Here is a 26,750-nt window from a genome sequence, read left to right as displayed (position 1 = left end):
TTACAAAATGTAATTACCAATTACAAACCTTAATTACCAATCAAACAAACTAATTAACAATTAAAATAATTAATTAGAAATAAAAAAATGATCAATACCAATAAAAAATAAATTACTTAATTACAATTAAATTACTTCCCACCCAATTCCCCTATAAACCCACAACCCGCTCCAGTACTAAAACATAAAATGAAATTAAAAATAAAATTTTTAATATACAAAAAATAGTATACATATAATTTAAAACAAATAAAATACATGTAACACATACATATAAAATACATAATAAAATACATAAACGAATATCGATATTAGTAACATCGATATAATTGATATCGATATTACTAACTTCGATATTACTTACATCGATATAAAAAAATCGATATTACTTACCTTGCGGTCGATATTCTGTCCAACGATATACTTGACCTCGATATTCTTCACCTTCGATATTTTCAACTCGATATTAATGTAGGTCGATAATTAGGAATCGATATTTTGACTGTGCACCACTCCTGAGGAGGGAACCGCAGAGTTATCCAGTGATTTTCTGAGCAGAGAGCAAGGCTAGAAAACCCAGTAGTAGAGTTCCATTTGAGGGGAACCAACGACACACAAACGTACCTTTTTCAGGGTAGAAACATTGCGGGAACCACCAACCTCAAGTTGGCATCTCCAGATGAAGTGCAGTGCTCAGATATCAGGTGGCCATCTTGAAAGGCGCTGCTAGCGCTCTCCCTCCAAACACCTTTTCTTAATAAATCTGTACTGATTTTTGTACTAGATTTTTTATGGCATACACCTGAGGGCACTTTAGAAGTGCCACCTGAAAACCTACTAGTCCTCTAGGGTGCTGGCTGACTAGTATCATCGAGCCTGCCACCTCAGATGAGTTTTAGACCCCCTGTAGCTGATAGCCCAATTTCTCAGAGGCCAAAAACAATGCCTGCCTGGCAGAAGGTGATCACACCTCTTCCAACAGGATGGCTAGTGAATTTAGCATATCAAGCCCAGAAAGCGTCAGTCTCTTCTGCCTTAGATATGAGATCATGGCTCCCCCCCCCCCAGTCCTGGGGAATGCCACCCCTGCCCCATTTGGCACCAGAGCAGGCGGGAAATTAGATATTCTGGAGGCGTGTTTTACTTAAAGGCTATTCACACCCCTAAGGTGGGCTACCTTACATGGACAACCAGAGAAGAGTTACTCTATCTTGCTCTAAGGTGCCCTCTGGGTGCATTTCTTCATATATCCCTGACTGGAATCAGTACGGATTTATTAAGACAAGTATTTTCAGTGAAGTCTTAATGTCGCTGGGTAATTCATTATACTATGTAGATATATCCATGGGCACTGGGAGATTAGGTGATTTGTCCAGAATCACGGGAAGTTATGATGAGACTCAAACCTAGATGCCCAGCCCCCTAGTCGGCAGCTTTGGCCATTGCACCACATCCTCTCCTTCTTTCATAATGACCAGTGCTCAGTACACAGCTTTAAATTGGCTTACTGATCACTTGCATTGTCTGGCAATGGAGCAAGACATCACAGGGGCATCTCTGCTCAAGCCAATGTGCCCTCACGTATAATATACTGCACCACCCTGCCTTGAGGCTCAGTGACTGCTGTAGGGCTTACTTACATGTAGTATACTTGAACATTGCACTCAGGGAGTGTGCAGTGTCGTGTTTTCGGAATGGCTTCCACCATTTCACGTATCCTGCCATGCTAGTCTTCATGCAGTTTGTGTGTGGGCTCCTTTAGGTGGCATAATACGTGCTGCACCCTTTAGTGACCCTCTTTAGTACCCATGCCCTGGGTACCAGTAGTAACATTTACCTGGGAATTACAAGGTTGCTGAAGTCTTTGACAGTTGAGTTACATTTAGCATTTGTCTTGTTTTTAGAGGAAAGAGCACTGGCACTGGGGCTTGATAAGCAGGGACCCAGTGCACTACCAATCAACAACATCAGTACTAGTGAGCAAAAAATGGGTGTGACCATGTCAAAAAGTGGCACTTTCCTACAACGCCCCTCTGGATACAATACTGGTGGGACTGTCCTGAGGGGACGTAGCCATGGACCCTTCAAACAGCACCCTAAACAAAACAATAACAGCTATGTAAGGGATCAACGGCCCCCCGTCATCAAAAGCTAACACAAAGGGCCCCAAGGACATCCCACCTGCCAAAATGTTCTCTGAGACATAAATGACAAGAGATCAGTACCAACACAGTTCTGTCTTACACTGACACAATCAACAGGGCACCATCTATCAAATGGACAAATGTAATTACTTTAAACCCAGTTACAGCATGGCACCCTGTAGCACCAGCAATGGTCAAAATGTTCTTCAGCCCAACGTTCTCTGCCCAATGACTCGGGGCAGGCTGTTACCCAGTACGCCCTGAAAGACAATCTGCAACAGCGACAAGGACCTTGTGGGCTGATTTCAAATCCGACAACAGCAGTGACCTCGACAATTAACAACAGAGATCATCATGATCTGCTGTCCAGTGGCCTGCTACATACAGGCACTACAATTAAGTCTATCACTGACAACATGAGCCACCATCCTCCCCCCCCCCCCACACCTTTAAGAGCACGAAATTCCTTATCTCCCAAATTGGGGGGAGTCGCCCACGTGAGCTACCCGGAACAGTTTGAATTGGCATTTATTCCACATTACACTCCCAAGGGCTCCCACGACATACTCAATAGGGGTGAGTAGCAGCGCTTTATAAACCCTTGATTGATGGTTTAACACATCTGTAAAGTTTGCCACAATTTCAAAAAGTGGAATCTCGGAAGCCACCATAACCACTTAGACAAAAGAGGCCCCACAGAGATCGTTCTGGGTGAAGCGAGGACTTTTGAGGAATGGGGAATTGAGTTATCAAAGTTACATCCACCAAAATACCTTTACATGCTACCACAGCCTGAGTATTTAAGGCCTTGTAGCAGCATTTTGAGGGGTGCACAGGATTCAACTCTTGACTGGCTCCCAAGTGTATCAAAAGCTCCAAACTTTTTAAAAGTATCATACACTCAAAATCAAAGAAGTGTATGGTGTATAAGAAGAAGTACCCAGGGAGTACCCAGGAGAGGTTCTAGCCTTACTGTTACATTGGTTGACCTCGAAGCTGGGGAACAGGGTTCGAGTCTTGGCAACGACGCTCAACATCCTGTGATTTTGAGCAAATCACTTAATCTCCCAGTGCCTAACAAAAATGAATTTGTTCATCGGTAACAAAACTGATGGTCGAGTAAAGCGCTCTGATACCTGATGTCTCGGGTCCAGTTTGCGCTATATGAAACTCAAAAAATAAAAAAATTATGGCTGGTGACAGTTGGGCAACCACCATAGAGGAAGCTAAGAGCATTGCTCCTAGCTACCACTCGCCAAGTCAGTATCAAACTCGGAAGTCAAAGACAGCGCTCAACCTTACAATTGCATCTTGGAACGTTGAGGGCCTTAAGACAACTATGACCAGTAAGTCTGCGTTGGTCCACCTGAATAGAAATTACATACTCTGCCTGCAAGAGATCTGGGCGTTATCCCCGTGAGTCCTACATGGATTCTATGAATTCTTCAAGCCTGCACCATGCTCATATCTCTTTGGGGGCCCATCGGGTGGTCTTTTAATTTTCATCAATCATTTGTGTAAGATTGAGGTTGTCCCACTCAATCCAAACTCATAGGCTTTGCAAGCAATAATAATCACAGACGCAACAATCACCAACCGTTACACTACTCGCCAACGTCACTTAAATCTTCCGCATTTGAAGATATCTGCGACAGCTTGGAGGATCGCTTTTTGGAGTTTGCCACATACAAAATCTTGCTGGTGTGGGATTTTAATATTAGGGGCTTGAGGAGGCCAAAAAACTCTGCCCCCAAATCAAAAGAACAGGTAAAAAAGGTTGACAACGTATAAATTAACCTCAACCCAACAATTATGCGAGGCTCAGGTCCCTCATTACCAGTTTTCTTCAACCTTTTAAAGGAATCTCAACTATTGATGACATCTTTCTGTCATACTCTTTAGTGAACAGCCTTCATTAGCTTCAAGATTCCCAACAGGCCCGAAAGTGACCACAATCTTCTGACACTCACCCTTGAGTGAATAGCTCAAATTGCGGCCAAACGCACAACACTGGGTTCTGCTATGGGTGTTGAAATAACAAAGCTTGTAAGGAGGATCAAATGGAGGAGGATAGACACCTCAACGGTGGTGAAGTGGCTAGGAAAGCTGACTGCCAAGCCTAACACTCATCCCAAGAGGGTCATAACCCATAATTGGGCTCAACTCATAAACAGGTTAAGAGACTCCCTGCTAGCTTCAAGGGACTGGCAGAATCACCCAAGGGCTAATGGGAAGGAGCGGTTCCAATACCAATACAACAAGGTTATTGTCACAGCACGAAGAGCGCTGAGGAGCGGTGCACCTATAAGCTTAATCCCACTGCAAAAACTGCATTGTCTACCTACTTAAAAAGTTTTTGTTTTTTTTTAAATCAAAGTGGGAAGTAAAGAAGGCCATAGTACAAAAGAAATGGTTAAAATTCACCATATGCTCCAAGAAACAAGTCATGCCAACTCCTAGAACTAAATTTATAAACTGAAATCCCCCAATAACACTAAGCCGTATTTCAGATCCAGTCTGGTGCCTGAGGATATTCTAACGGCAAGTAATCAGCTACCTCAGATAGAGGGTTACAGAAAGTAAGTGATTTGTTCTCTGGGTCAATTGAGTCAACTTTTAGCAACAAGCTAAGCGTAGGAGAGTCCTGGCCCCTGTGCCAAGAGACCCTGCACCTCAGGTCCTTGCTGAATTGCCAGGGCATCTCCCTTACTGTATACCAGCTGGCAGGATCGCTAAATGTGTGGCCAGAAGAAATCAGATTGGTCACAGAGCACCTCTTGCCTTGAGAACCAAGTCCGTCTGGCTAGGCATTTGGTCAATTAGTGCTGCAGGACTTTTTGGTGTGAGTCCTAAAGGTAATCAATCTGCAGTTAGAAGTTTCGATCAGAAGAACTAGTTGCTTATCTTTGGTAATACTCTTTTTGATGACTATTCTTAACTGCAGATTCTTGCCACCCTCCCACCTCCCCTTTCTGTGGAATGGACTGTTGTCCATCTAAAAAGGTCCCAAGTTTGTGATGTGCACACTTGGATTAACAAGTAATTTTTTAGCTCCATGTCTGAGAGCATGGATGATATACAGAAGGAAACGAATGTCAGCGCGCTTGGGTGGTGGCTTTATGTGGCTTCTGTCGTCGCGTCCTTGGTGAGGTGGATTTGACACGGATCCACAGAACACCACTTTTTATGATGGACGTATTTCAGATCCAGTCTGGTGCCTGAGGATATTGTAACAGCAAGGAATCAGCTAGATCAGATTGAGTGTTACAGTAAGTAAGTAATTTGTTCTTTGGGTTGATTGAGTCCCGAGTGTAAAAGTGTGAATTAATGACAATTGAGCTGGGAGGTTTTGTAAAGTTATCAGAATAACTCTTCCACCCTCACTGGGGGAAAGGAGAGAGTGAGGCCCCTGCACCTCCATATTCTCTCAAACACCTACAGTTTTGCTTCCCTTTTACTCACTGCTTTCTGTCCAGGCCTGTGTTTTGGTACCAAAGGGCTTTTCACCCCTACGGCTCCTTGACTGCGTATACGATATGCCTTATTGCCTGTCTGTTGCCTGCGCCTCTTTGTCCATATGTATTGGACCTCTCCGCTCCATTGCCCTTTTGCGCTCTTTGGAAATTGATGTCCGAGTTCTGCTGGAACTGTAATGGAAATTAAATAAAAGTTTCACATTAACTGTATTGGTGAGTAAAGCTTCCACTTCTTCTTTCCATCCTATTCTTGTTTTGTGTGTGTTTGTAAGATAATCCTGCCCTGCTGCAGCACATGTGGCTTGATAAAAGCCTCATAGTATACTTTGATTTGTTAATTCTACTTGACCTTTTTGTGCAGTAATTTCTCTTTTTTTCTTCTTTTTCAGACATTGACAATGTGAATCTAGATGATTACAATATTCATGTCATTGCCAGTGTATTCAAACAATGGCTCAGAGACCTCCCAAATCCTCTGATGACATTTGAACTCTATGAGGAGTTTCTGCGAGCAATGGGTAAGGAAAAGTCCTAATACTGAATACATTAACAGATTTGTAAGAATACCTTTTTTCCTTCGTAGAGGCTGTTTTGATGGGGTAATGTGGCACTTGTTTATACTCTTGCAGTAAGACCGCCAAGTGAAATGGTAGAAAGGGTCAGAATTTGTGGTTTCTGTCAAAGGCAGGTCCACAAAAACCATATTGGAGGATATATCCCTCACCTCTCTTGTCGTTCCAGACTTAGGGGTCCCTCCCACACACCTAGGACAATGCGGCTGGCAAAGATGTGTAATCCTCACCTGGAGCCCAAGAAGAAGTCCCCTATCTTAAAAGCTGGCAAACTGTCCCAACTTATGTTCTGTCTTAACCCCTTCGACGCTCATGACGAGCTGGGCTCGTCATGCAGTAGCCTCCTGCTACGCTGATGACGAGCCCAGCTCGTCATGTAAAGTGGTATCTGTAGAATCCCAGCACAGGAGAAAAATCCCCATAGCGTTCAAGGTGTTAAAGTTTCACTAAACATCTGTAATCAGCATGTGTACAGATGGGTAGTCTACAGTTAGAGCTATGCACGGTTTGATATTGATTTTGTTTTATGGCTTTGAGCGTGGGGAAGTTTATTATGGTTGTTGGGAAAAGTGGAAAACCCTCCTTTGGGTGTACAGTGACCGATGTCCATATTGTTTTGCAGGTCTTCAGGAAAGGAGGGAAACTCTCCGAGGAGTGTACTGTGTTATAGATCAGCTCTCACGCACACACCTCAATACTTTGGAACGTTTAATTTTTCACCTGGTCAGGTAATGCTTAAAAAACCTCTATGCGTGCTACTTTAACCACAGAAACAAGTCACAATGTATGGTGAATTTACAAGGTACAACCACTTTATGCAGAGAAAGCATAAGCAACATGAAAGCTTCATGACGTTTCGTTTACAAAAAAGTCCTTCCATTTACTTTCTTGCTGTCTTTTTGATATTTGACTAAAACATTTTTGTCATCATTCCGTGTGTCTCTATAGTTCTCAGAGAGCACAAAAACTGGATATGAGCATCTGAATGCTGGCCTTTTTTAAAATTTTACGGTGAAGCTCTTCCTGGTGTCAAAAATTAAACGTCGAAGCCTGAATATAAACTTGAAATCATGCCTTGTATGGGAGCTCGGCAAAGCAGCCTTCAATCAATCAATCAATCAAGCAATCTGGGTTTTCTTGAGCGCACTACTCATCGGAGGTGAAGGGGGAGTTCGATCCAGGTCTTTGCTGCGAGGTAGGAGAAGGATCTTCCACCTGCTCTGGTCCTGTAGAAACAAGGGACGGTGGCTAGGGCGAGGTCAGCTGAGCGGAGGTTTTTAGGTCTCGCCTAGCGGTGCAGCGCATGCGCTGCTCGCTCGGCGAGACCTATAGTTAGAGAAAAGATTTTAGAAGGGGGCTCGAAGCCCCGCCCCTCATTTCCATTGGCTTGCATCACAGTTTATGCTAAACAGTGGCCTGCCATTGGAAATGTTTTTTTTTTGTCTATGCCCATTCTCCTTTTCAGACGGCCCATTCGTACAGGCTCGTCTGCCTCACGGCTGTCGTGAAGCAATTTCTTATCTTTATTGGGGCCATCTCTTTTCACTCCGTGTTTATTTTTGCATTGCACTTTCACTTAAAGTGAAAGTTAAAGCGCGATGCAAATATAAACATGCGGCTGAGTGAAAACAGATGGCCCCTTGCCTTCACGCAATGTCCTTTCTTTGAGAAATGCGAGGTTTCTTTTTTTTGTTTTTTTTTGTTTTCCTCTTGTTAATCAACATAGCCGTCCGTTCCACGCCCCTCATTTGTTCTTTGTGTGTTCTTTGTGTTTTTAGCAATATGGTAATTGTTTTTGCATTTTGCATGTTTTACATTAAAAAAAACATTTGTGAAAGCTCTTGTTTGGAGTAAAGCTAATGTACTAATACACGCAAAGCCACAGTTGTCTTTGTGCTAAATACTTTCGTGCACCCGGAAGATTTCAAAGGAGTATCAGCAGATATCTGTAGCTGTTCTGTACACACTGATGATTTTGTCTCTAATCCAGGTTCCATCAAGTAATATTGATTTTTGTGTCCGTACTGATGACATACTTGAAGACTGCCGATATTGTAGGGAAATAATATTGCTACTGCACCAGCACATTTATTAGAAATGTTTAAATACAAAAACCCCATGCATAGAATATGGAAGCGCATGCAAGTTTTACTTCGCATTACGTGCCTGCCACTGACCTCACTTCTGACTCGAGCCCGAAGATTTTGTAACATGTCTCCTATTCAAAGATTGCCACAGCAGGTGCATTCTTTATTCAAGCTACCTTGGTAGGTTCCTTCTAGAGACCAGTACATCCTTTAAACTGTGATCCCCCATCTGCGAGGGGGCGGGGCTGGGGCCGATCCGGCGCCTTTTAGCTCAGTTCAAACCAACATCGTTTAACAGCGAGACTCCCTCTCTCGGCATGGGTGGGGCTCCATGGCGGGAGATTATTAGCAGTCCGTCGTTCGCAGCTCTTAAAGAGGGCGACGCCATGCCCAGACTCCCTCCTCCCGTCCCCCCCCAACCGTAGGCAGGGCCAGCACTACGAGTTTGTTGGCGAAGATAACCACTGTTTGATTCTGGACCCGCTACTACTGCACCTGTTGCTGTTGTGAGTTGGGGCTGCTGTCATGCAAGGTGCACCGTGTGATCTCAGACTAGCCGCTCCAGGACACTGTGACTCTGGTTCTGCTCTGTTGCTCTTTGTGATGCTAGGCTTCCTTGAAGATGATGCAGGAAATTTCCATCACAGTGGCCTACGATGCGCACTTTTTCAGCCAGCTGTACGAGGAAGACTTCTTTGCCCGGCTTGTGTCGTTGAATAAACCCAAGGCCGTGGTAAGTGACGTGCGTCACGGTAGATGTGCCATGTAGAAGTGATGTGTGTGCAGTGGAACATTTTGTGGTGACGTGAAGGGTATGGTTCACTTTGTCAAGGAAACACAATGCATTCTATAGCACATGTACACCCTTTGTATTCGTGGAATGTCTACAAAATAGCTGGTCCATATAACTGGTACCATCTTCCCAGTAAGATTGATTGTTCGCCCCTTTACTTTTTGTTTGTCTACTTTAAGCAAGTTATTTCTTTGCACCCCCAACCTCGTTTATTTTTGTAGCTTGGCCATGAAGATTCTCTCTCTGAAGCATAATATCTGTCTAATTCTGTTTTTCTAGATGGGGTGGGTGTGGACGACCAGGTGTAGAGCTTGGATCTGTGTGAGGCGCTTAGAAAGTGAGTGCACGCGCCTACAGCAGATCCCTGTGTCAGCCACAGGCTTAAGCGGGACTTCATCTTTCTTTCTCACCCCAGAAGACAAATATGTGCTTTAATGAGTCGGCACAGGCACTCCACTGGAGTCTTGTTGTACTTGTGATGCGACAGTGCAAGCAGTGCTCAGCAGTGGAAATAACTAGTGCTGGCACTGCCCAGGAGGGCAGATATATGTTTAATGAAATATGAATAGCCTACCCAGCTGAGGTGGTACACATGTCATGGGTACAGTGCCAGTGTTATCCTGCAGTGCAGATATACGTTTACTAAGACAGCGCCAGTACTGCCGGGCAGTTGAGATGCATGTTTGATGATACAGTGCCAGCATTACCCAGCAGGGATGCTACACTTGAACCGGGGCACTGCAAGCACCACCCGGCAGTGGAGATGGACATTAATGAGCAGGGCTGCTTAACATGGAATGGTACAATGCACCACTACCAAGCATCAGTTACACGACTCTCCGCATGTCACAACCCTGTCAATTCTCATGGGTTAGCCTCTTACGGCATCTTCATCAACCTGACTTTTTCTGTGTGCAGTTTGAGCATGATCCAGCCCAATGTTGTTAACCCTTTGGTGCCTGGGTTCGGGCCACCAACCCTATGCCTGCCCCTACTGAATCCACACAGGTCCTGGTCCCACTCCAGAGAAAGATCTGGGAGGCGTTCTCGTGGACAATCGTCATCCCACTCCATTATCCGGTCATCGAAGTTGGGTTAGTCAAAGAAGGGCAAGAAAAAGAAGTCAAAGAATTCTTGGCTTTCCCAGCAAACAACATGCTTCTATGCCCCACTCTGTCTCGGACTGTGAAGCTGGCAGCCAGGTCATCTCAATGCTTCCTGGAGTTCCTCAGAGCCAGAGCGCCCTCGACCCAACTTAAAGGAGTTCAGCATCATCATGCACTCCATCTTTGGGTCTACGGCTCCTCTAGTGCCCTATTAGTTGCTACAGGGCTGTGAGGAGCCCCTGCTGGGTTACAGTCAGCGGGTTTGCCTTTGACGACAGCCATACCTGGATCCAGACCTTCGCCGGCACACGTGCCACCACCCTCCCTGCCACAGTTCTCCGGATGCCAACACCACCGCCAATCAAAGAGACAGAGATGGCACTGTCCAGCTCTGGAATTTCCCTTTTAACTGAAGGGCGGGATGAGGAAGAGTGATAAGACCATTTTGATAACAGCCCCTACCAGAGGGAAAACTGGTATGAGCTGGGCAATGTCAGGAGTCAGGACACCTTACCAGACTCTAGCCTGATTACGACTGGGCACTGCCATGGAGGAGGGTGCATCTTTTGCTACAGTGATGCGCAGAGCGGCAGAGCTCCTGGATCTCCATTTGCCTTCTGTTGAAATCAAGATCAATGTCTTGACGGAGGGGCTGCATCTGGGAGGGCAAGCTCCACAGAGCCCTTGCTCTCCTTAAATGAGTCCCTTACTGATGTTCTCCTTATAGTCTGGGCCAAACTGAAGGGGGCTCCTGGGCTCAGAATGATTGCCCATCGACATCTTACTGCCCTTGGAGAATCAACCTATGTCGCACAGAATCCCTTTCCTGAGAGCCTAGTGGTGCATGTCTCAAAAGCCAAGGTCAAGCCACATGCATTCCCTATGACCCTAACGGATAGGGAATCCAAGAAGTTGGCCACCTTTCAGTAGCTGATCTTCTCTTCCACCAGCTCAGCACAGCGGTTGGTGAACACAGCGTGTCTCTTGGGCTAATATTCCCATGCCTTCTTGGATTCGATTACACAACTGCTGCCTAAAGAGGGCTTAGCCATCCTAAACTAGGAGTTGAGTGATGGTCAGGATGCAGCATAGTTATTATTTGGTGTGTGCTGGACCTCATGGACTCACTCTGCAGAACTGTAGCCTCTACTCTGTCTACCAGAAAAAGCGTTACCGAAAGTAAGAAACTTCTGTTTTAGAAGTTCTGACATAAACAGACGTTGGCTACAGCAGGAATTGCTGATAGAAGAAATGGAAAAGGTTTTACATCTGGTTCCATTCTGAGCGTCCATCTGGTCCTTAGCCATCCTGAAGACATTTTATTGTACCTCCTAAAATTTGCACGATTCGGCTTGCAACATGCTTTCGTGTGAGTTAATGTAACAGCAATAGAAAGATTTTTAAAAAAGGATGGCAATGTTTTCTTTGAGTTTGCTTGCAAAACAATTCTTGGAGTGATTTCTGCTAAAGTTTCTACCTGTGAGAAGGTGCTCTCTTAGCCCGAAGCAGAATCAGATGTCGTCAAGACTGTTAAGCAGACCCTTTCAGATTCTACATTCAGGAAATTAAACAATTAAACATACTCTATCCTCTATTGGAAGCTAGTTTTTCTAGCTGTGATTACACCACAAGATGGGTATCCGATAGGGCCAGGTTATCTACAAAGTCCAGTTCATCGAGATGCATCCAAAGTGTCCACTGGACCCCATTTTTTCTCATTGCTGTGGATGTCTTCGTGATCTAGTTTGGTCAGCAAGAAGAGAAAATCTGAGAGCAAGCAACCTTGTCAGACTGTGGTCCTCAATTGGAAGGCTTCCGTGAGCGGTCCTTCATGGACTGTCTTGCAGGTCATTCCCTCGTAATAGTTCCTGATGATTCTTTCGAGTTAGTATACAGTATCGTGATGGAGGAGGAGTTTCAAAAAGGTCTCTCTGTCCACACTATAGAATGCGCTAGAACCTGGTGGCGGTTGGTTCGTGGCTGCTGTGTTCGCATGTGGGCTCGCTTCTGAGTTTTTAATCGCTGTAAATTTTAAAAGCCTTTTTTTGTTGGTTTCTTGAACTTTGCCACTGCTGCCCTCTTGGTCCATCTGCCGCTCCCCTAGCCCCGGTCCGGCACGGCTGAGTGCCACTTGTTCCGGAGGGCTGACGGGGTTGCGGTCGCCATCTTTGGAGGGGCAGTGGTAACCTCTAGGATAGCGCTCCAGTCATCGCGCACCTAGGCTACAAAAGCGACGCCCCATGCGCACGCGCAGCGGACGCGCTAGAACCTGGTGGCAGTTGGTTCGCGGCTGCTGTGGTCGCATGTGGGCTCGCTTCTGAGTTTTTAATCGCTGTAAATTTTAAAAGCATTCTTTTGTTGGTTTCTTGACCTTTGCCACTGCTGCCCTCTTGGTCCATCTGCCGCTCCCCTAGCCCCGGTCCGGCACGGCTGAGTGCCGCTTGTTCCGGAGGACTGACGGGGTTGCGGCCGCCATCTTTGGAGGGGCAGTGGTAACCTCTAGGATAGCGCTCCAGTCATCGCGCACCTAGGCTACAAAAGCGACGCCCCATGCGCTCGCGCAGGGGGCGCGCCAAAGGCAAGCCCGTCTGCGGCCGGCCGGGGCAAGGGGCACCCCATTATGCCCAATTTTTAACTTACCCCTCAGAGGAACTTTACCTTTATCAAGGCCCTTGGACCCTTAGCCCTAAAACCAAGGCCACTATCGCTAAACTTGGCCTCGCCCGGCCTTACCCCACCCCCCTCTCCCCTCCTGTCCTGCCTCCCCCTCTATTCCCACTCCTCCCCCTCCCAGAACCCCCCCTGCCATCCAGGCCAGCGTCTACTGTTTCGGCCTTTCTTTTAAACACAAGTCGAGCACCACCTTGAACTCTTTGTGTTCCTTGACTCTCACAAACCTGATCTTTTGTTCTTGACAGAAACTTGGTTCTGCCCAGATTCTCTTCCCAGATTCTCTTCCCAATATTCTCGCATCCTTACCCTCCTCTTACTACGTTCTGCGGACCGATCGGCCGGCAGGCAAGGCAGGCGGAGGCGTCGCCTTGATTGTCCTTTCGGACCATCATTTCCAAATACTTTCTTCCCCGACCATCACGGCAGTCGACTGTTTAGTGATGCGATCTGCCTCCTTCCAAATCCCCATTTCCTGTGTCCTTGCCTACCGCCCACCCTACTCCACTCCCCACTTCACTGCTGAGTTTCAGGAATTGCTCGCCACACTAGCAGTTAACAACTCCTCAGTCCTAGTACTTGGCGATTTCAACTTCTGGCCATTTGATCCCGCGGAAGATGCAGTCTCTAAAGACTTTACTGATCTTCTCCACAGCTTAAATTTTATCTCACATGTGTTCACCCCCACCCACATTAAAGGGCATACCCTGGACCAAATTTGGTCACTAAATATTCCGGTCACTCCCCCAATCACCACGCCCTGTCTCTGGTCCGACCACTTTTTGATCTAGTTTTTCCTAGATCTCAACCTGATTAAACACCCCTCCTTTCCTAAAAATACCTGGGCTCGCAATTGGAATAAGGTCGACATCCCCTCCCTCTGCTCCTCCCTTCAAGACTTATCCTGCCCTAGAGGAACTCGCCCCCTCATCCCAGCTAGCTGCCATCAATGTCTGGCTCTCCAGGTCATGTAACCAGGTGGCCCGCCTGAAACGTGTCACAGTCAAACGCGCTCACAACGCCAACAAATGGTTTACTGATGACCTCAAGGGAAAGAAATTAGCTGTGCGTCAGGCCGAACGCGCTTGGAAGCGCGCCTATTGCCCAACATTGAAAACTCATTACTCCCTCATGCTTAACATATACAAAAAGGCTATTCTCCTGGCCAAGACCAACTATTTCTCGGGCAAAATACTCTTAGCCGAAAATCAGCCTAGGGAAATCTTTTCCACCGTCCACGAGTTGGCCTTATCAGACAGAACCTCCCTTAAACCTCCCCCTTCCCAATTCCTCGGCGATTCTCTAAACAATTTTTTCATTGAGAAAATTGCAGCCATCAAGGCCAACATACCTCCTCCTCCCCCCTCTCCCCCTGCTTCTGAACCTCCTCCCAATAGGTTCCATCTAGATCACATACCCCCACTGACCAGGGAAACTCTATCTTCCCTGTTGGTCCGGGTCAAATCCGGTTCCCCCTCCGATGTTTGCCCAGCTTTTGTACTGAGAGAGATCTTTCTAGCTTGTCCCCCCCCACCCCACCCCCTTGGCTTTCCTTAACGACTCCCTCAGTAACGGCTCTGTCCCTGACCTTCATAAAGCGGCAATAATAATTCCCATCTTGAAAAAACCTGGTGCCGACCCCTCCTCCCTCTCCAATTATCGCCCCATTTCCCTTCTCCCCTACCTGGGTAAAATCCTGGAATGCCACATTACCTCTGTCATCGGCTCTTTTGTTGAGGACAGCGGTTGTCTGGCCTCCTGTCAGGCTGGCTTTCGCCCACTCCATTCCACCGAGAAGGTCGTGGTCTCAGTCCTGGACAGACTCAGGGAGGAGATGGATATAACCGGCCCCAAGCCTTGGTCCTCCTCGATTTGTCTTCTGCCTTCGACGCGGTTGACCATTCCATTCTCCGCACCCGTGGCGAGGCAGCGGGCATCAGAGGGCCCCCTCTGGCTTGGCTCACTTCCTTCCTGAGAGACCGCACCCAGGCTGTTCATCTAGCAGATTTCTCTGCTCCCCCACGCAGGGTGCAGTGCGGTGTCCCTCAAGGCTCCTCCCTTTCCCCCCTTTTATTTAACCTGTACATTTTTCCTCTCATTTTTGCTTTACAGCAACTGGAGGTCACAGTCTTCAACTATGCAGATGACCTCCAGTTGATTTTCAACCTTTCCCACTCCCCTGAGTCCATCCATAATTTTCAATCGGTTATAAGTTTCATCAGGGACTGGATGAACTTCAACCACCTTAAACTTAACCCAGACAAAACTGAGTTGGTTCTTACTGGTGGTACATCCAGTCCCTGGACCCCCACGTTTTGGCCTCCCTCACTCGGTCCCCCCCCTTACCCTCTCATTCAATTAAAACACTCAGGATCACGTTAAACCAACATCTTACCCTGCACTCCCAGATCAGTATGGTGGTATAATCTTGTTTTTTTACCCTCCGCACTATCAGGAACATTTCTAGATTTTTCTCCCCTTCTGCTTTAAAACTCATTATGATGGCAATGGTGTTATCACGCCTAGACTACGGTAACATCCTGTACAACAGTGTCCCGGCCTATGCCCTCCGACGCCTTCAGTTGGTCCAGAACCAAGCTGCCCGCCTCATTCATGGTCTCCCTAAACTGCATCATGCTACCCCTTTATTGAAGAACTTGCATTGGCTGCCCATTAGAGAGCGGGCCCTTTTCAAACTTGGCTACACCACGTTTCAGGCCCGAGCCGGAACTGCTCCAGCTTTTATAAACTCCGAAATCAAAAGTTACATCCCGGTCAGAGAACTCCGCTCCTCCACCCAGTCCCTACTTTCCATCCCACGTTTCAGGAAGAAGAGGATGGGGGGGGTGAAATTCTCTGTTCTCGGTCCCACTTTTTGGAATTCCCTTCCCCCCCACCATCAGATGTATTCCCTTGTACTCTGACTTCCGCAAGGCACTCAAAACTCATCTCTTCCTGCAAGCCTTTTCGCTCTAATTTTCTGCGCTCCTTCCTCTAGGTTCTATTGCATCCCAGCGCCAAGAAACCTCTAGGTATATGTGCGCTTAATAAATGTTTTTAAATTCAAATTCAAATGCCTTCTCATAGTCGATGAAGTTTACTTAGAGGGGGTGTAAAAAGTGAAATGACAATCATGAACATTACCTGCGCCATCTTGTCTGGTGGGAATTTCTATGTGCACATAAGCTGCAGTCATGTTAATCTATCGCAGCCATTTGGTACTCTGTTGGTCACCTTTGTTTTACCCTGCCCTTACTAGCATCCCTCTGACCGACCTGGTATGTGTGCTGGGGGCTATAAACTCTATTGCCACGACAAACCTCCGCGCCACTTGCTGCCACAAACTCGTTTTTCCTCTCATCTCGGTTTACAGGCAAACCCTTGGACACTCTACCTCTCACTGCACCTAGTTACACAAACAGGTTCCAAATACCAAAAAGACCCTGGCAAACATGATTTATTGCACTGCAAACAGCAAGACTTGTTTTTACCAACAATGGGACCTGTTTTTATCAACAGAACGGACGCTTAGATCTGGCCTGTCTCACATGTTTTAGACCCTGGAGCAAGGTCTAGCTGCAAGATAAGATTGCCTGTTTGACCTGGGTGGGGAGAGAATTACTGTTGGGCTTGTGTGGCAATCTGCCCGGGGCGGGGACTCCAAGCTTGTGTAACCATGTTGATGAAACAAATGCATTGTGTAAAACCTGTATAAAAGGAAGGGCCAAAGGAGTTCTCAGCAGTACACCTCCCTCAGATATCCCGGTGTCTGCAGTTGACGTGATCTCCTATTGAGAAATGAACCTTTATGTTGTCTTCCAGTTTCCAGCGCCTGCCTCATTATTTTGATAGTGAACCTTAAGTGAATTAGAGGTGTAACCCTGCACTGGGCAGCATTGAGGGTCTTAGAAGACTTGCTGCCTTTCACAAATTGATGCCGAAACGTTAGGGCCCATCAGCAGCACGAGGGTCCGGTAGAGAGGTCCTAGCGACGAAGTGAACGACTAAACGATTGCGCTATACCTTCCTGAGAAGACCCTTGTCTAGCTGCCGATCGACTGAACTTCACCGGTTCCGAATGGACCTCTCTCGAGTGACCTGCTGTCCTGACTGGGACCTTAGAGGAACGCCGCATTGATTGTTGGAGTGAGAGGACAACCAGGTGCTGGAAGGGGAAGACTGAGAACTGTCCATACGGTCCGGGTAAGGTCGTGAAAAAACGACTTAAATTGATTGATTGATTGAATAGTTTGATCGAAATACTAGTATTCCTTTTTGATATTCCGTTATTTGAGACATTCCCTGCTTGCAAACAACAAAGAATAGGAATATTCTCTCTTTGCAGACAGCGAAGGACAGGTAGTGCAGACTTTTTGTCTACATTGATTAATTGAGATATTCATTTTGACCGATAAATACGTCATGCCTGTTTTCTCTAGATTGTTTGATTGTAATTGTTTTAGACCGGACCATTTGTTAGAGGTCAGTAAGCCGGCGCCGCCGGAAGGCACCCCTAACAAGGACATGTATGTAAAGTATGGATTAGCCACTGTAGCTTATAGCAAACTATGGCATAAATACACTAGGAAGGACCGGGTAAATCGACTGGATCTTTCCATCCCGCTAAAATAGAAACGTTAGAATTAGCTCTCCACAAAAAGAAAACTAGACCAGTCATGCTTGACAGTTTTGGTGTATGGCGAAAAGAGACAGCTCAAAGAAAGAAAAGAGACGAAGCTAGACAAGATAAAGAAACACGAACATCGGCTTACCAAGCCTGTAAAAGGTTAGAAGAAGAACTAAAAGAAAAGGAAACCGATAAAAAGGACCAGGAATCAAAAATATCAGGTCAATACCCTGTTAGAACGCACTCGACTCTTTACCCCAAGTTACCGGCGAAACAAAGGGTAGATGATGATTTATTATTAGGTCCCCCAATCATATACATGCCACCCCCTTACGCCCCTACTCATCCCGTAGTACAACGCCAGGACCCCCAAAATATAGCCGGAGATGGCACGATCGCCTCGGTCTCCACCGTCTCTGCTCCCACCGAGTCACTCACACCAAATGCCTCATCAAAGGATACAGTAGTAGAAGTAGGATCAAAGGAAAAAGGAGTGCCCAGGGTCCCGCGATTAAGTGAAAATGACCGAGCAGGCATTGATAAAATAGTTAAATCCCTCATGGATAGGAAGGAGACAGAAGAGTATGTAACTGACATATGCAACTCCTATGTCGAAAACCACAAACAATACTTTATTGTACGTCTCTGTTACCACACTCTTACTGCATATGAAGAGAAGTAGCAGCATGTAGAGCCCGAGCGTCTGTTGGCTCTCTATAGAAAGGTAGACACCAGAGATGAACTCTGTTCATCCACACTGGAAGTATTCCGTCACCTCGTGGAACAAGGACGGATAGATAAGGACAGGACATCTAAAATAGCAGGACCCCCGGTGGAAAAACCAGATAGCATGATGCCGATGAAAGAAGTTGCCCCTTATTGGGCACCTCCTAGAGGACAAGGAACTCATGAGGATATGAACCATCAAGACGCTAGAGGAAGGGTGGTCTACAATTGGGTGTATCAGCCATGGGACAGACAGGACAGCTTGACGTTCCGTAAATCTTTACCCGATTTACGAAAGAACACCACCGCCTTTTACACAGAGCTAGGTACCGCTTTGGGATCAACAATAATGACACTTGCCAACATAGACTTGTTCGTCGGGTTATGTTTGCCAGCAGATGTGTGGAAACAGATTAGGAAAGTAGACGATACCGAACTGCTTGGTCATACCTCGGAACAACTCAACACACTAGATAAACAGCAGAACCCTGGTCAAAAACCGGTTAAAGCAATATTGGACCTCCCTGACAAAATAGTGCTGAAAGTGAAAACGCTGATCCCAGAGAAAAAGATAGACTGGTCCATAGTAACCGCGTGCCGCCAGAAACCACAAGAGGATGTCTCAGAGTATTTCTCCGGATTTGAACAGTTCTCCGATTACAGTGGACAAAGCATGTCCACCGCAACCGGACACCACTTATTTGTGCAGAACTACGTCAAAGGACTACTGCCAGAGGTATCCCAGAAATTGCAAGCCAGCGAAAGTAGTTGGGCAGCATATAAACCGGCGGCCATCCTCCAAATGGCCTAGGACTATGAGCATCAGAAAAATGAAAATGACAGGGCTACAGAAAGGAAAAAGAAGGACTTGAAGGAAAGGGAAATGATAGCACAACTCCAGGGGGCGAATACAGGAAGGGAGCAATATAAGGGAGGATACCAGCAGAATACCCGAAGAGTACAGCCACCGAGAAACAATTCATCTACATCATATGTAGGACGCCAAGACCTAGGCAAGGATCAATGTGCATTTTGCAAAGAATATGGACACTGGAACTCCCAATGCCCAGCTTTGTTAGGGGCTGGTAGGGGCAGAAGGGCAAAGGAAATAGCAAGTGGACAGAGAGGAAGAGGACGTGGGAGAGGGTACGCGAGTGAAGCAAGCGAGGAAAGGCCAGGAAAAGTGAACTCATTTGACCATCCCAAACAGAATCAGTACCAACAGACAGATTATGACAATACGTACGACTTTGCATAGGAAAGCCAGGGGCAAGGGAGGGATCCAGTCGAGCTCTATGTTGATCAGCAAGGCCCTTATGTTACCGCTGAGGTCCTGGGCACAAAGTCGCCATTTTTGGTAAACACAGGAGCAACACATAGTGCACTATCCAAACGACTGATTCCAAGGGCACCCTTGTCAGGCTCACATGTGACCTCAATAGGATTTGACGGTACGCCCTACACTAACCCTTTGTCCCGACCAATCCCTTTTAACCTTGGCAACAATATAGTCGAAACGACATTCCTTCTCTCTTCTAACACCCCCGACGCCATCATGGGTCTCGACCTTTTGAAACACTTCCATGCGACTATCAGATGCTCACCGGACGGAGTGCGTGTCATCCTGTATGAAAACCCAAAGCGCCATAGAGAGAACTCTTCTCAGCACATGTTTCCCATCTCTGAGACTGACACATCCCTACTGGACACTTTGCCATCACACTTATTGGCTAGGGCTGATTCAGACGTAGGACGAATGATGATTGACCCAGTACACGTAACAATACGACAGGACGCAACCCTACCGAAAGTACCACAGTACAAAATATCACCAGAGGGTGAGAAGGCACTGACAGAGATCATACACCCTTTGGTAGAGGCAGGGGTGATAGAGGAAGTAGTAAGCAACATTTGTAACAGTTCCATACTACCGATTGTAAAGAGACAGGGAGAGGGAGACGGAAAAGCCTACCGCTTCATCATTGACCTGCGGGAAATAAACAAAATCGTAGTGCCACAATACCCAGTAGTTTCCAACATCACAACAATTTTGACTTTAATCCCCTCCACTGCCACCACCTTCACTGTGATTGACCTCAAAAACGCATTCTTTTCCATACCTATACACAAAGACAGCCGCTGTCTATTTGGATTCACCCTAAACTCTCGTTCGTACAGATTTGCAGAGCACCTCAGGGGTACACAGAAAGCCCAAGCATCTATAGCCAGGCGCTTAAAAGACAGTTGGGCGCCATACAATTCCCAGATGGAGTGGCACTAATACAATATGTAGACGACATCCTTCTAGCAGCAGACACCATACCAATAGCCGTCACAGCCACCATCAAATTACTTTATTTTCTTGCTGAGAATGGTCACAAGGTCTCCCAAAAGAAATTGCAGTTCTGTAAATCACAAGTAACCTATTTGGGTCACCTTTTATCAAAAGAAGGGAGGATCCACACAATTCTAGACACCCCTGTCCCCAAAGATCAGAAGCAAGTCCGCTCTTTGATAGGTCTCACCTCGTTTTGCCGACAGTGGTTACCGAACTTTAGCCTCATTGTCAAACCCCTTCTCTCCCTCCTAGCTAAAGACATCCCCTCACCTCTCCCTGGACCCCCGAATGCCAGTCAGCCTTTAAAGAACTACGCAATGCCCTTTGTTTAGCGCCTGTCCTAGGAACCCCAGATTACTCCAAACGATTGTTCCTCTACACGCACGAGAGGGAGGGATGTGCATTGTCTGTCCTAACACAATCAATTGGTCACAAACAACGCCCTTGTGCATATTTCTCTGCCACCCTTGATCCAGTAGCCAGAGCGCTACCAGAGTGCCTGCGCACTGTGGCACCTGCAGCAGTATCAATACGCCAGAGCGAAGGAATAGTGCTCTCCAATCCAGTCACTGTTTTAGTACCCCATGCAGTCGACACACTACTAAACCAGACCAAAACCCAACACTTGACTAGTGCCCAACTGACAGGATATGAGTTGACCCTGCTAGCACCGCACATTACCCTAAAGCGATGCACCACCCTCAATCCAGCCACACTGTTACCCCTACCCGAAAATAATCCTAACGTGACTCCACTACACGACTGTGTGACACTAACCGATGAACAAACAAAGAGTAGAATAGATCTCAGAGACACCGCCTTTCTAGAACCAGTTGGAGAACTATGGGTGGATGGTTCGTGCATCAAACTCCCCAACGGCACCACCTCAGCTGCATACGCTGTCATCACAGCCCGAACCGTTCTGGAAACGGTCCGTATTCCCCAACGTTCAGCCCAGGTTGCAGAACTCATTGCCCTCACACGAGCATGTATCTTAGCAACTGGCACGGCAGTTAACATATACACCGACAGCCAGTGGTTCTCCATTTTGGGATCTTATGGAAAGAAAGAGGGTTCCTGACTTCACATGGTACACCCATCCTGCATGGAGATTTAGTCTCCGCCTTGACGCAAGCAGTCCTCCTCCCCAAGAAGTTAGCAGTGATAAAATGCCAAGCACATAGGAAAGTGACTGATCTCATTGGACAGGGAAATGCACTAGCAGATGTTACTGCCCGAGCCACGGCAGGAGACAGAACTACGACAAAAATGTATGTGACCAGGTCACAAGCTGAACAATGGACTGACGCTAGGACCACTGTAAAGGACATACAGACCTCAGGCGCACAAGACGAATTGACCAAGTGGGAAAAGGTGGGACTAAAAGACGAGGATGATTGCTGGAGCACTAAAGACGGAAATAAATGGCTGTTACCCAATGGCTACCTCATCCCCATATTGACCATGGCACATTTACCAGCACACATAGGCTCCACCCCCATGATTGAACTAATCACCAGAGTATGGCATAATGTCAAGATAACAAAATCTGCAAAACGCCTAGTACAACAATGTATAGTCTGCCTACAATACAACCCAGGGAAGGGGACAGTAGTACCGCGGGGAGGGTTTGGAGTCCCTGACCACCCCTTTGAAATCCTTCAAATGGATTACATCCAACTAGAGAGATGCCATGGTCTAAAATATGTCCTGGTGGTTGTGTGCGCTTTTAGCAAATGGGCAGAGGCATACCCGACCCACGACAATACCGCCTTAGCCACTGCAAAAGTAATGCTGATAGAAATCTTTCCCCGATACGGCCTTTGCAGAATTTTATGGAACGACAACGGCCCTCACTTCGTAGCCGATGTGATACAGAACATACTGAGAGGGTTGGGGGTAAAATAAAAGTTCCATGCAGTCTCCAACCCCAATCAGCGAGCCTGGTAGAAAGACATAATGCAACATTGAAACTAGAACTAGCCAAAATAGTTGCCACGACCAGGTTGAAATGGCCCGACGCCCTCCCATTGGCGTTTCTATCGATGCGCTCCACCCCAACCAAACACAGACTGACCCCGTATGAGGTGGTCTTCGGCAGGCCTATGAGCATTTGGACGGCACCAAGACCCACCTCCATTAACAATGTCCTGAACATATTAATGTTGGATTATTTGCATAAATTAATAAACAAGCTAACAATTATCCACCAACCGGTGCAGCAAGCCTTGCCTGACACATCCAGGGGCCCTGGACATGAAATAAAGCCAGGCGACCATGTATTGATTTGCAACTTCCAAAGAACGAAGAATCTGGAGCCTAGGTGGACGGGCCCCTGGCAAGTCCTAATCACCACACGAACTGCCCTCCGAGTGCAAGGAAAATAAAACTGGCTGCACGCTCATCATTGCAAGCGAGTCCCTCCAACACTGGCAACCTGTGAAGAGGTGGAGGTGCAAGAGGAAGTACTCGCGAAGGACCGACCAGCTCTGAGTTGCTACCCACAAGAAGACACCCTCGAACTATCAGAATTTCCCGACCCCACGGTGCCATGCAAGAAAGGGTACAACCTAAGATCGACGAAAGGATGGTGCTCCAAAGAACAGGCCACTAACTGAGTCAAGGTCTCAGATCGATAGCACAGTCAACCAATGCTACTAGGAAAGCGCCAGACATGTCTGTGGTCCTAACAGTTGTTGAGCCCCTCGAAGATGATGGAAGAAACTGAGCACCTGCAAAGCCATCAAGACTGCCAACCTGCACAGCACAAAGACAATTGCACTTGTAGCCGCATTTCTCACCTGTCTCCTGCTAATGGTCACATTCTGGATCATTGAAGAGAATGCACCTGCATACAGAACATTGTCACCCACCATGTAACCAACCACCAAGAAAGAACACTACCTGGTATCACTACCGCCACATCTCCGAAAACGACGCAAAGAATTCTGGCATAATTCTTTTGTGCAATTGCTGCACCAGCACAATCTTGCCACCAATACTACCAACTGTTGGGTCTGTGGGCTGTTACCACATGCCACTGAACATTCCATCCCTTTCATCCCTTCGCCCTTTTCAATTCACGGATCTTGCCTAGCCTGGATGAGGCTCCTACAAGAAAGTTACAAAGACAATGCCACTTCCGACGGGACCATCGCCCAGTTCTACAACGAGTTCTGGCTAAACAAAACAGGAAGAACAACCGCCCCTTCTACCCTCACACCTTGAATGAATGTGACATTCCCGATGAATGTCCCCTCCAATGAATGAGTGGAAATACAAGTGTTCAATAATCCTATACTAACCACATTTTCCTACTTGAAGAAAAGAACTGCTGCAACACTAACTGTGGCCCTATCTGTGGTGAACGTAATGTAAATGTAAATGTAGTTGAGCTTATATAGCGCACAGCTACCCGCAGTGGGTTTCCCGGCGCTTGCTTAGGGAACCCTTCCTGATATTCCCCTGTGAGATAGCAGGGTATCCACAAGGTGAAAGTCAGGCATCCCGCCGCGAGGGGCCGTTGTGGAGATTAAGCAAGCTGTTGCCCAGAGTCGCACAGTGTGAACCCGTGAGTCGAGGAGGCACCGGGGCGAGAATTATCGAGTCCATGGAATTTTTAGCCCAAGACCCGCCGGGGCGGGGAATTGAACCCTGGTCCAGGACCGATCTCAGATTCCGGGTCTGCCGCCTCTAACCCCTGAGCCACACTTCTCCACGTCTCTGGCCTTGTATGCATTGAAGGCCGTGGGACTAAGAATGTGGGTCACAGCACTTGTAGCATTGTAAGGACTTTGAACACTGCCAACCCTCCAGCTCTTGTTGCATCACCCAATATGTACTTTGTTTGTGGAACCAATATCCTTCCAAACATGGGATAGCCCATGTCTACTAATGTTTCAATGTCTGCCTTCAGTGCCTATGCAGGAATGTTTTCAGGTTCTACTGCCTTCTCATTTCTTAGATGTTTGATGACTCCCAAGAAACTGGGGGGGCACGTGCTACATCGCCTTTGTTTTGCATCAACCACACAGCCCCTGCAGAGCATCATCGAGAAAAGCGTTCTAAAGACACTGATCAAGCAGACTCTGCCGCATCACAGTTCCTCGACGCAGCAAAAGAGCTAGTCCAGCTATGGGGTCCGATGGCAAACAGCTGAGCCATCAGACATCTGTCTCAAGCGGTAGAGACCGCCCTGAATGTCACTGCTGGCATCCTCACCAACAACACTGCTAAGCTCCAAGCGGTCCGTCTTGTTGCCCTGCAAAATCGCATGGTCTTGGACGTGATACTAGCAGACAGTGGAGGAGCATGCCGCATCATTGGTGCCAGCTGCTGTGTGTATATTCCTGATAATTCACCTTCTGTCTATGAAGCAATCGAACATCTCCATAGACTGTCTTCAGAAATTCATCAAGGATCAGAGACTGGGACAATTGGAAGTTGGCTTTGGGGCATCTTGAAGGAGTGGGGTTGGCAAATATCAATGATTCTCTTGTTCCCATTATTGACAATATGTGGTTGTTGTTTGGGTATACACTGTATACCACCTTTGTGTTCTCTTTGCATAACTACCTTGCACCTAAAACTATGGACACTCGGCTAACAAATATGAGAGTAATGTATGATCAAGAGATACAGGACATTATGGAGATCGACATAGACTGACAAGATGGCTAGTTATGTTCAAAGGAGCCACTATTAAAAGTGAAATGACAATCGTGAATATTACCTGCGCCATCTTGTCTGGTGGAAATTTCTATGTGCACATAAGCTGCAGTCATTTTAATCTATTGCAGCCATTTTGTACTCTGTTGGTTACCTTTGTTTCGCTCTACCCTTACTAGCATCCCTCTGACTGACCTGGTATGTGTGCTGGGGGCTATAAACTCTATTGCCACGACAAACCTCAGCGCCACTTGCTGCCACAAACTCGTTTTTCCTCTCAACTCTGTTTACAGGCAAACCCTTGGACACTCTACCTCTCACTACACCTAGTTACACAAACAGGTTCCAAATACCAAAAAGACCCTTGCAAACATGATTTATTGCACTGCAAACAGCAAGACTTGTTTTTACCAACAATGGGACCTGTTTTTATCAACAGAACGGACTCTTAGATCCGGCCTGTCTTACATGTTTTAGACCCTGAAGCAAGGTCCAGCTGCAAGATAAGATTGTCTGTTTGACCTGGGTGGGAAGAGAATTACTGTTGGGCTTGTGTGGCAACCTGCCCGGGGAGGGGACTACAAGCTTGTGTAACCATGTTGATGAAACAAATGCATTGTGTAAAACCTGTATAAAAGAAAGAGCCAAAGAAGTTATCAGCAGAACACCTCCCTCCGACATCCCGGTGTCTGCAGTTGACGTGATCTCCTCATGAGAAATAAACCTTTTTCTTGTCTTCCAGTTTCCAGCGCCTGCCTCATTATTTTCATAGTGAACTCTAAGTGAATTAGAGGTGGAACCCTGCACCGGGCAGCATTGAGGGTCTTAGAAGACTCGCTGCCTTTCACAAATGGAGTTCCATTACATCCACTGCTCAATGATAATGCCCAGTGTTGCAGTCTGGTCTGTGCTGGATCTAACTTTGTGGAAGTCAGCTTGCTGGTCTCGCATCTTAGCATTGACGTATTCCTTCATTCTGTTCAGGATGACTGTTAAACACTTTGGCTGGAGTTGATAGAAGAGTTATCCCCATGTAGTTGCTCAAGTCATCTTTCTTGCGGATCTTGCTGTGATAGCCCTCATTCCAGTCAGATAGCACATTTTTGTCTTCCTATATCCTTCCAAACATGGGATAGCCCATGTCTACTAATGTTTCAATGTCTGCCTTCAGTGCCTATGCAGGAATGTTTTCAGGTTCTACTGCCTTCTCATTTCTTAGATGTTTGATGGTTTGCCGTTTTTCTCCCTTGGTTGGTCTGCTGCAGTCAATTGGCAAGTCCCTGTCAGCTGGCTGTATGTCTGGTGGAGACTGCAGCATGGGCTGGTTCAGCAGTTCTTCAGTGGTCCATCCACCTTCATTGTTACCCTTGATTGTCTTGTCCAAATAAGAGGAGTCTCAGGGGGAAAGAGAAGGGTGCAGGCCGCCCCCCACTCAAACCATAATATACAGCAACAGGCCTGTCACCTTAGACACTCTTAATTAGTTTATAATCTGGCATGGATTGTAGTGGTACAAACAACTTTTTATTACCACAAGCCAGTT

General features: G+C 46.8%; 1 protein-coding gene across 4 annotated transcripts in view; it reads left to right on the top strand.

The window, feature by feature from the left end:
- Positions 1-26,750, top strand: part of MYO9A (myosin IXA) — a 1,257,959-nt gene that overhangs the window by 1,110,133 nt on the left and 121,076 nt on the right. For all 4 annotated transcript variants that reach the window (XM_078685018.1, XM_078685017.1, XM_078685015.1 and 1 more), the window contains 2 exons: positions 6,010-6,138; positions 6,815-6,920. In XM_078685018.1, the coding sequence (XP_078541144.1) occupies positions 6,010-6,138; positions 6,815-6,920 (235 nt within the window). The remainder of the gene's footprint in view (positions 1-6,009; positions 6,139-6,814; positions 6,921-26,750) is intronic.

Source organism: Lissotriton helveticus, chromosome 3_2 (genome assembly GCF_964261635.1).
Source record: "Lissotriton helveticus chromosome 3_2, aLisHel1.1, whole genome shotgun sequence".
Taxonomy (NCBI): domain Eukaryota; kingdom Metazoa; phylum Chordata; class Amphibia; order Caudata; family Salamandridae; genus Lissotriton; species Lissotriton helveticus.
Note: the sequence above shows the minus strand (reverse complement) of the source record. Positions and strands in the feature narration are given on the sequence as shown.